Source organism: Micropterus dolomieu, linkage group LG17 (assembly GCF_021292245.1).
Source record: "Micropterus dolomieu isolate WLL.071019.BEF.003 ecotype Adirondacks linkage group LG17, ASM2129224v1, whole genome shotgun sequence".
In the NCBI taxonomy this organism is placed as follows: Eukaryota; Metazoa; Chordata; class Actinopteri; order Centrarchiformes; family Centrarchidae; genus Micropterus; species Micropterus dolomieu.
The window spans coordinates 24582931-24592626 of record NC_060166.1 but is presented as its reverse complement, the minus strand read 5'-3'; the positions used below and the strand labels follow the sequence as shown (position 1 = coordinate 24592626).

Below are 9696 nucleotides of genomic sequence, written 5' to 3'. Positions count from 1 at the left end.
TCACCTCCATCGAGGTTCCAAGCAAGCTGAGGGATACTAAAATGTAATGTGCAAACACGACAGACTGCTGATTGGTCAGAGAGAATCGTCACTATTCACTGCATCATCATTGCTGCACCAGACAGAGGCCAGCAACAGAAAGTTTTATATTTTACAGTTTTCGTATGTAATTTCATAACTAAATCCACTTCTGAGAAGTTTTGAGGTGAGAAATCAGCTGTGTAGATTTCGAATATTGACAGTTTTACGAGAAGTGATCGCTGAACAAAAATGTGCTTGAATATTTTCGGAGTTGAGGAGCTCCGCAAGTGGCTGCGGGGGAAGCCGGTGCCAACCCGCGGGAGGAGCGTGTGAGGCCGGCCAGCCGCCCGCTCACAGAGCCCTCTGCTCCCGCCGTCACACAGACCGCTGCAGCAACAACGGCAGAGCAAAACACAGCTGGAAGGTTTTCATACCGCTTATCTGTCTTTACATTCTGAGTAATGTTGAAACGTTTTAACTTAAAAAAGAAAAAGCTGTGTGGATCGCTGGTGTGTGTGGCGTCGCTATGACGACAAGCTACGTACTATCTCTGGGTACTGTCTGCAATGGAAAACGGAGCAGGGCCGAGAAGAGTCGAGTCTATCGATTTGCGCTATGGTAGCATTTTTCAGCAAGGCAGCATAGATCGTCAGAACACCGGCAACAGTTCAACGTTTAGTCCTGCTGGAAAGATGTGGAACAATGATGTTGTGGACTTGAGAGTAACTTATACCATCTGCTAGGTTACGGTCTCAGTCTGAAGCGGCTTTGATTTGGATCACACTACCTTGTTTCTTACGACCCGCCCTTCTCTGCCTCTGATTGGCTAGTAGTCCTTACCTGGGAACTGCGCATGTGCAACTCCCAACAAAGATTTTGTACAAGTAAGATGCATCACTATGTAGCTCAAGAGCGGAGCATACAACACAGGGTGAAAAAAGGAACTGCAGCAATGTGCAGTATGAGAAAAATATGGTGTTTTTTGAAAATTAAACCATGTAAACCTGTTCTGGTACAACCCCTAATTAAGATTCTGAACCTGAAAATGATATATAATACCACCTCTTTAAGTACATTTTACTGAATTACTAGAATTTTGGCTGCATGACTTTTAATTCTAACTAAGCAATTGACATTGTGGGATTGCGGTTTTTACTTAAGTAAAGGATCTGAGCCAAGAACTTGATAAACTTGATTTCTGAGAGTGTAAACTGTTTAAAAAGTTTAATTTAAGAGACTGACAAGATGGTGTTGTCTTTGTGATGCAGGACTCAGGACTTTACTTGCACCTCTGGCTACCTCCCGGTACGTCTGTACACATAAAACACCAGCCTAACACAAAATAGCAGCCAGCCAAAAAAAAAGTTTATGTTTGTTTGACATGTTTGTGTCGAACAGGTTATGGGAAGTCCCATCTCTGTGGAGGATCGAGAGAGAGTTCAGAGGACTTTTGATGAGCAGGCTGGCCCAGTTAGAATTCCTCCTAATTGTACTGTCATTACTTAAAAGTGTGAATTTAGGGGCTTTTTATAATCCAAACCAATTTCCTCTGTCCCTCTGGCAGGATGACAGACTGAACGCCAAGGAGCTCATGAATCTGTTCAACTCAGGTTCCAGTATATAATTTTTTTTTATCATGTTTTAGCTGCATCTGAAAATGACTCAAAAGCTTCTAAAAGCTCCACCACAAATGATCTTTGACTATAAAATGCCATTAACGGCCACTAGAGGGGAGCAAAGTAGTGACACGTTCCCTCAAATATTGGAACAGTGGAGCCACGGAGGTCACAAGTCTAGACAGAGGCTCATAGCTGCAGTCAGATATAGTACACTGAGCTTGGTTAAGTAATAAAAGTGACTACACTTGTCCTCGCTATCACCTTTCCTCAGCTTAATCCAATTTAAACCTGTATTTTCTTTTTCTGCATCAATCTGTGCCTTCCTTCTGTAATCACAGTTCTCAACAAAGATTACCATCTGCCACTGGAGACGTGCAGACAGCTCATCTTTGGAGAGGATGTATCCTTTTGTCCTCAGTGTATTCTTCAATGTTACTCTCCAGTCTCCTTGTAGTTCAGTACGATCCTTGTTTGACTTTGACTTTACTGTATTTACCTCTGGTTTACCCAAGCTTAAAAACGTGATTATCCTCTGCTAGTTTCACATTTCATTGGGGCAGATGCACTGATGAAGGGGTTTAAAACCCCTGATCCCCGATCCCCGTTGAGTCATCATGCCAAACCAATGTTCACTTTCACTCTCCTTCCTTAAAATATAATATAGTCTTCCATTCTGTTGAGAGGTCCTTAACTCTGCTGGCAGACTACAGGGCGGTCCAGTCTCACCCGTGAACAAACAGAAGCCCTGCTGTCGAGTCTGCGCAATCTGCAGGTACAGCTCACTGTGTGTTTGTGTGTGTGTTAAAGACAGAAAAGGAAGGAGGGTTGTATCATTATTACTGTGCTTGTTCTGATGCTGCTTTCTTTTTTCAGGCCATGTTTCTCAAGTTTGATGAGGATTCCTCTGGGACCATGAGCCCGTTTGAACTCAGTACAGCACTGGAAGCTGTTGGTAAGCATGCATGTGTGGCACACACAGCATACACACCCACACACAGATGGTAACGGCTTTTAGGCTTCACACCTTCGTCCACTTCTCTGTTTCCCAGGAATGCAGTGTGATGGCAAGGTTGTTCAGCTGCTGTCTGCAAGGTTTGCAGCTGGAGAGCTTCAGATGCCCTTCCACGGCTTTGTGTCATGTGTCACCAGGCTGCGCATGCTTTTTGGTAACACACACACAAACATCTGGCTACGCAACATATTGTCAAACACGCAAAAAAGGCACACAATGACCAATTATAAATAATATTTCAGGAATATCTAAAGTATTTTCTTTTTCTATTTTTAACCTGTCTGCACAAATCTTGCCACACAGCACAACTATTAGATTATCATTAGACACACAGGCACTAAAAGTTGAATGTACAAGCTCATTGGTTGATATAAATCATCATTACTAACAAATTTGGCCCACAAATTATAAAATTTGGTACTTACAAGCAGTGGTGAAGAGTAACTAAATTTACTCAAGAAATGTACATAAGTAAACATTTTGAAGGTACAAATACTTTATTTGAGTATATTAATTGTATGGTCTTTATACTCCACTACATTTCAGAGGGAAATATTGTACTGTACTGTTTTACCGCTATAATTACTAGTTACTTTTCAAATTTTAAGTTACAAGATACAACACTTTGTTGAAGGTTAAACCAGTGGATAGAGACAACTAAAAACCCCAAGTGCTGATCTGTGCAACAGACCTTTTTTTCCCTTCTCACATTAATCAACTCATGACCCCTCAGATTTATCTTGTGGCTCTTTGGGGGCCCAATCCTTAAGTTGGGAAACACTGAACTGAACAACCAAGCAATATATCAAGTAGTAACTAAGCTCCACCTCAACAGTAAAATTATGCTTACACAGTGTTGCATTAGTATTAACAACCTATCAATTAATGTATATATAATATATAATAATGCATTAGTCACATCGGACATTTTGCTGCAGAACGGGTACTTTTACTTTAAATACTCTTAGTATATTTTAATTATATTTTACTGATAATACATATGTACTTGAATGCAGGACTTGTACTTCTTTAACTGCATGCAGGAGACTGTTTAGAAAATTACCTTTTCAGCATCAACAAAATAGTATCTTATTATATATTTCATTATATGATTATGGTTTGCCAACCAATATGTTATACATATGGCCTTGTGACATTCTGCAGTTTGCTTTTAGATGATCTACATGTGCGCAGTTTGTTTACATAACAAGTTTTATGCATATCACTAAATACACTCAGGATACTTGCCAGGATCTCTGTTTTGAAAACGAACACTAAACTTGAACACAAAATCTTCTCCTCAGCTCTGTATAAATCAGAGACCATTCACGAGGTGAAAGACAGAGGAATCAACCAGGTGAGTATCTGGTCAAAAATTCTGCTATTTGTTAAAACTGACCCGATTTTTTACTTTCTGTTTGGGCCTGTTGTCCCTTCACAGTGGCTGCTTCAGTTCCTGCTGGTGTGAAAACACTTTATGAAGAGGGTCTCCACTTTAGACACAGCGGAGCCACAACATGCTGTTGATTCTAACACATAGACAACATACAGCACAAACTGCATGTAAAGCTGTTCTTATTCCAAAACAAAAGCTGTGGCTGTCAGTTTATGCTTTGCTATGTTTTATTCTTGCTTGATCTTGTACTATCCTCATACTTCTGGCTGTAACATTGTTATAACTTCAAGGTTGAAGGTTTAGATTTATTGTCATTATACAATACAGGATTGCACAATGAAATGCAGTTGTAGACCCCTCCATGCTACACACACACAATGAATAAATATATAAATAAAGGAATAGAACAATGAAATAGGCAATTAGATAGAATAAAGTATATAAAAAGAAAAAGACAAAGAAAGAAATAAAAAGGAAAAGTAAATTACATTTACAAAGAAGTTATGCAGTCACATGTTGAATATATATATATATACACAAATATAAGTGCAATATGTGCATAAAAAATGCAGTCTGCTGAACTTTCATTTTTATGTAATCCTGTTATAGTACTCCATATTGTAATAAAATGGATTTCTTAAATACAAATGTGATTTTAAAGTTGTCCTTATTCACTTTCAAAGCACTGCACTATTTAAAAGAAATTTGTTTTAAAAACCTAAAGAAAGTCCACATTATTTCCCTTTTTTCTCAACGTCATTATCATATTCTCGAATTGCTCTTTAGAAATTGTGCAACGATGAGAAGAAAATGAAAATGTTTCTAAAAATGAACCATGAATGAAAGGGTACACATAACTGTTATTACACAACTGAGAAATAAAAAAGAAATCACTGCAACCCCAACAGTTTAGTCATCCATGCACACATGAGCATACCCTGGGTAATATATGTGCACACACACACACAGAGTCAGAGTGAGTACTGCCTGCCCCACTGAGGGTGTGAGGGTGATGTCTCAGCAGCGCTACACGCACCATCTCTATTCTTATCGCACTGACGCCACGTACAGCGTCAACACACACTCGCCCCCACCTCCACTATGTTCCCTTACTCCCTCCATCCATCCCTCAGTCTTTCTATCCCCCCTCCTGTTCTCTCTAGTAACTGTCTGAGTCTCACAATCTGCATCCTCCTCCTCCTCCTCCTCCTCCTCCTCCTCCCTGTTACATGCTGGCTGCTCTCTCACACAGGTGCTCACACAAACACACACACACACACACACATCTGCGAGCCAGCAAATGTCCTTTCTACACATGCTGCTATTAATAGCACCTTTGCTCACATACCACTTCCTGTTCATCGTTAGGTGAGTACACACAGGTTGTCCTCGGCAACCATCCATCTACACTGTGACAGAGAGAGGAGGAGGAAGGTAAAGGTAGGGAGAGGAGAGCGAGCCCATAGATTCATCTCTCCATCAGCTCTGCCCGCTTTATTATCTCATTTAAATTTTTCCAAACCCTTCCTCTTGTTTGTGAATCCAGAGTGTTCAGCTCTGGAAGGTCAGCCGATGTGACAACTCAGCAACGCTTGTAAAATGAATTAGCTACAAACCTCAGTACAGATGTGCTCTTCTACATGGTAAATGGTCTTTATTTGTATAGCGTCTATCTAGTCTAGTCTTTCCGACCACTCAAAGCTTCACTCCACTACATACACCCGTTGATGAGCGGGAACATAAATTAACCCATTCACACACTGATGGCACTGCCACCAGGAGCAATTTAGGGTTCAGTGTTTTACCCAAGGAAAGTTTGACACACACTCACCGGGAGTCAAACCACCAACTCTCCGGTGAGCAAACAACCCCTCAACTCCTGAGCCACATCACCTTCTCTGTTTCAGAGAAGACTACAGCCATGTTAGCAGCTCCATGAGGCTGCACTTAGGTGTTTTCTGCTAAATACTCATGTCAGGTTACTAACATGCTGATGTTAGATAGGTATAATGTTTGCATGTTCAACATCTTGGTTTACTGGTTAGCATGCTAACATTTCGCTAATTTGAACTAAACACAAAATAAGGCTGAGGCTGATGGGAATGTCATCAGTTGTGCAAATTCTTTATCATAAAGCAAAGTTTTGGACAAATTTACTTTGACTAGTTGATGGCGCTAGATGAAAAGTGAGAGGATCAACAAAAATATTACAATGTATCCTGATGGAGGCCTGAAATTTCAGGGCAATCCATGTCCTTGTCAAGAAATTTTCACTAAAACACATAAATGTCAACCTGGTGGCTCTAAGAAGAAGTATCAAGGGGATCACTGAAGTCAGTAGGTAGTAGTAGTAGTAGTGTGTGTACAAATTTCTTGGCAATTCATCAAACAGTTGTTGAGATATTTTAGTCTGGACCAAACTAACAGACCAAGGTTGCTAGAGCCATTCTGCTAACGTTGCTAAACATAAATTATTAAACATTAAAACATACATTCTCTCTAACCTCAAATCTCACCACTAGATATTGATTTTGTTATCGAATCTCAGCTCTGATTCCAGCCCCTTCACCACAAATCTTGTCACCACTCTGTGACATTCATCCACTTTCTTGCTCATCTTCTCTGTGTGTACTCACCTAACGATGAACTCATATCTAAGAAAAATATGAATATGAATAATTTGTAGACATCATTTGTTTACATTCAAAATAAAAGGTGAATGTCAGCTGACCTGTGTTAACTCAGTGTGAGATGTTGCTACTGTTAGGGTTAGCGTTTGTGTAGCAGGTCCTGGCAGCCTAAGTGCAACTTTCATTGACTGTAAAATGCTTACTGCAGTTCAATGAGGAGGAGCACAACTGAAATATGCAAATACTTAGGAACCGATAAGCAGAATCAAAATGTATGTGTCTTGACAAATCCACGTTTTTTGGAAATTTGGTAATGGTTCCAACTTGTAACCAGTTCTCGATACCCAACCCTATACATGACTAACCTCAACACAAAAATATAATCTAATAATAATTAACATGAGCTTTGATTAAAAAAAACATTAGGACTGCCAAAATTATCGTCATCGCCTTCCACACTGTATTTACTGAATTTCCAAGCATATAATAAATTACAACTGGCATGTTGAGCTTTAATTAAATATTAATGGGTTGTTGATACATTTTTCTTAATGAAAAAGTCCAAACAGATATCTACAAAGTGATCCAAATTAGTTACAATTATTTACTTCCTTTAACAGTGCATACTTAAATCATCACAGCTGCACCCAGCTGGTTAAGTCACATAATTAGTTAAATCACCTGTGTGGAGGATATTTGTTTACACATGTAGTGAAGTACAACATACGTAAACATAAAACATAAAACATAAAATAATACAGAATATGGCATGGGAGTCTGGTATTTCCAGAAAAGTGAATGCCAGTATATGCGAACAGTGGTCCTCGTGTCTTCCTTAAACTGAAAGATAAACCTTACAGTGTAATAATAATTATTTTAGAAATATAAAATGTCACCACCCAGGTAACACTTTACTTATGTTTACATTCATAAGCACTACATAAACATTTACTAAATGGTTTATTACACACTGTAATGTAGTTATAAGCACAAATAAGTATTTATTAATGAAAAGTGTTTATCAACAAGTGTAACTTTTCCTATGAGGGCATATTTTATATTATTACAACCAGGGCTGGACTGCAACAAAAAATGGCATTTATGGGGGGTCTGGGGGTCCTCCCCCAAAAGATTTTAAGCATTAAACACTTAATTTCCTGCATTCTGGAGACATTTTCTGCAGCAGGGAAGAACAAAATTCAGGTGGCAGGTGACAATTCAGAATATAAAAATATGTAATGTATGTAATGTAATGCAGTAATCAGTAGCTTATTATTGTTTTTAGCCTAAGTTACTTTTTTTGGACAACATAGTTTTCTTCTATATTTGCATTGCATTGCAGGCTTATTGTGCAAAAAAACCTTTCTCAGAGCATTTTTATTTGTTAATCAGCATTTCTTGATGGAAGCTATTTTTCAGAACATTTTTAACAAATGCTTTCAAAAAGTGGTGGCTACATGTCTCCAGCGTCCCCAGTGTAAATGACCCTCCTTGCTCCCTCCCTACAGGTTGAGCTACTCCATGCTTACCACTTCACCTCCACTCTCCCCCGTCTCTCTCTCTTCCTCGGCCCATCACGGTCACTTTGTCACTCTGGTTTGCTAACACACGCCTCCTTCTCTGGCCAAGGCTCTCCTTTACTCATTCAAGTGCCTGTGCCTGCACTACATCGGGTACTGCAGTCCCGATAGCAAACATACATAACATATTTTCACGAATTTGGTGGCAGCCGTCTGAAGAGTTTGTTTTTTTACGTTACACCGGCCCCAAAAGGTGCGTCGGCCCACCTGGCATTTGCCCGGTATGTCAGATTACCTGTCCAGCCCTGATTACAACTGTGTTTTACTATATTTTCATTCATTATTTGTTTATACACCATCATCGAAGATAGTTAACACTTATGTCTGCTTACATTGACAATATGGTGTGTTATAAACTATTTATTAAATGTTTATACACTACTTGTGTTAAAATAAAGCATTGTGAGTGTGACTCTTTGACAGGTAGAATGAGTGTTATCGCCTCACATGGTCCTCATAAATGTTGTAATATAACAACACACACTTCCACAGAAGAGCACATGCAGATTAAAAGAAAGAGAAACAGTTTGTGGCTGATCTACCAGGATATATCTGTAAACTGTGCCCTCTCCCTCATATAGAGAGAGTATTTATTTTCTTCTTTCTGACTCTCTCTGACTGATTTGTCTCTCTCGACAGCGGCTATGCTGCTCATCCTTCCACCTGCTCTTCTTCTTCTTGTTCTCTCGTCTCTCCCCCACCCCCCCATCAGCTGTCCTGTGGGATTTGATGATGCTCTGACAGGCTTGGCGTCTGTTCTTGGAGGTGCTGGTATTTTTGTGCCACAGCGGTGGGGGCTGGCACAGGAATAGTGCCGGAGTTGTAGTGTGTAGTGTGGGAGTGGAGATCTGGGGAGGGTTTGAGAACTGTGAGGATTTTTAAGCCATTGTATAGACAGGAGGGAGACCAGGGAGGATTGCGTAAGTTGGCTCCCTCGCTGCAAATTTAGCCTGGGCTTGCTCACGCATAAATTTGATGAGCAGTGCTATCTCAGTCGTCAGAGCTGGGGTATTTAAAGATGTTGGTGTGTATGTGTGTGTGTTGGCATGGGACGTAGGGTGTAATAGTTGTGCATTGTTTATTTACAAGTCGTGAGGGTTGATGGCTGATAATTTGAGAAGAAAAGAGCACCATTTGCATTTACAGTACAGCACCTCTCCCCTTCCCTCTGCCCTCCGTTCCTCATCCCATCCTGTTTATTTCCTGAATGGCAGTTTGCTGTAGATGGTAGTGACCAGGTGTGTCATAGTCAGTGACTGTGCCACAGAAATATCAGTGATGTAACATCTGACTGAAACTCAAACTCTAACTTCTCATCCAACTTCATGACGTGAAGAGACAGTAACAAGGGATCTTTCAGGTTATAGATTTTTAGCCTTTCTATTTTTTTTTTTACTTGTGCCCTTCGTTTTTACTCTTTGCATATGTAGATGTTTGT

General features: G+C 40.0%; 1 protein-coding gene and 1 long non-coding RNA gene across 2 annotated transcripts in view; one reads left to right on the top strand and one right to left on the bottom strand.

The window, feature by feature from the left end:
* Nucleotides 1-620, bottom strand: part of LOC123986216 — a 2787-nt gene extending 2167 nt beyond the window's left edge. Inside the window, exon 1 of the long non-coding RNA XR_006828818.1 lies at nucleotides 567-620. This is a non-coding gene — a long non-coding RNA (uncharacterized LOC123986216). The remainder of the gene's footprint in view (nucleotides 1-566) is intronic.
* The window catches only part of capn12 (calpain 12), a 30060-nt gene extending 25417 nt beyond the window's left edge, over nucleotides 1-4643 (top strand). The window contains exons 15-23 of the mRNA XM_046074350.1: nucleotides 1290-1326; nucleotides 1420-1491; nucleotides 1586-1631; nucleotides 1979-2040; nucleotides 2344-2412; nucleotides 2514-2592; nucleotides 2690-2806; nucleotides 3957-4009; nucleotides 4094-4643. Of these exons, the coding sequence (XP_045930306.1) occupies nucleotides 1290-1326; nucleotides 1420-1491; nucleotides 1586-1631; nucleotides 1979-2040; nucleotides 2344-2412; nucleotides 2514-2592; nucleotides 2690-2806; nucleotides 3957-4009; nucleotides 4094-4120 (562 nt within the window). The 3' untranslated portion in view covers nucleotides 4121-4643. The remainder of the gene's footprint in view (nucleotides 1-1289; nucleotides 1327-1419; nucleotides 1492-1585; nucleotides 1632-1978; nucleotides 2041-2343; nucleotides 2413-2513; nucleotides 2593-2689; nucleotides 2807-3956; nucleotides 4010-4093) is intronic.
* Nucleotides 4644-9696: the final 5053 nt, after the last annotated feature.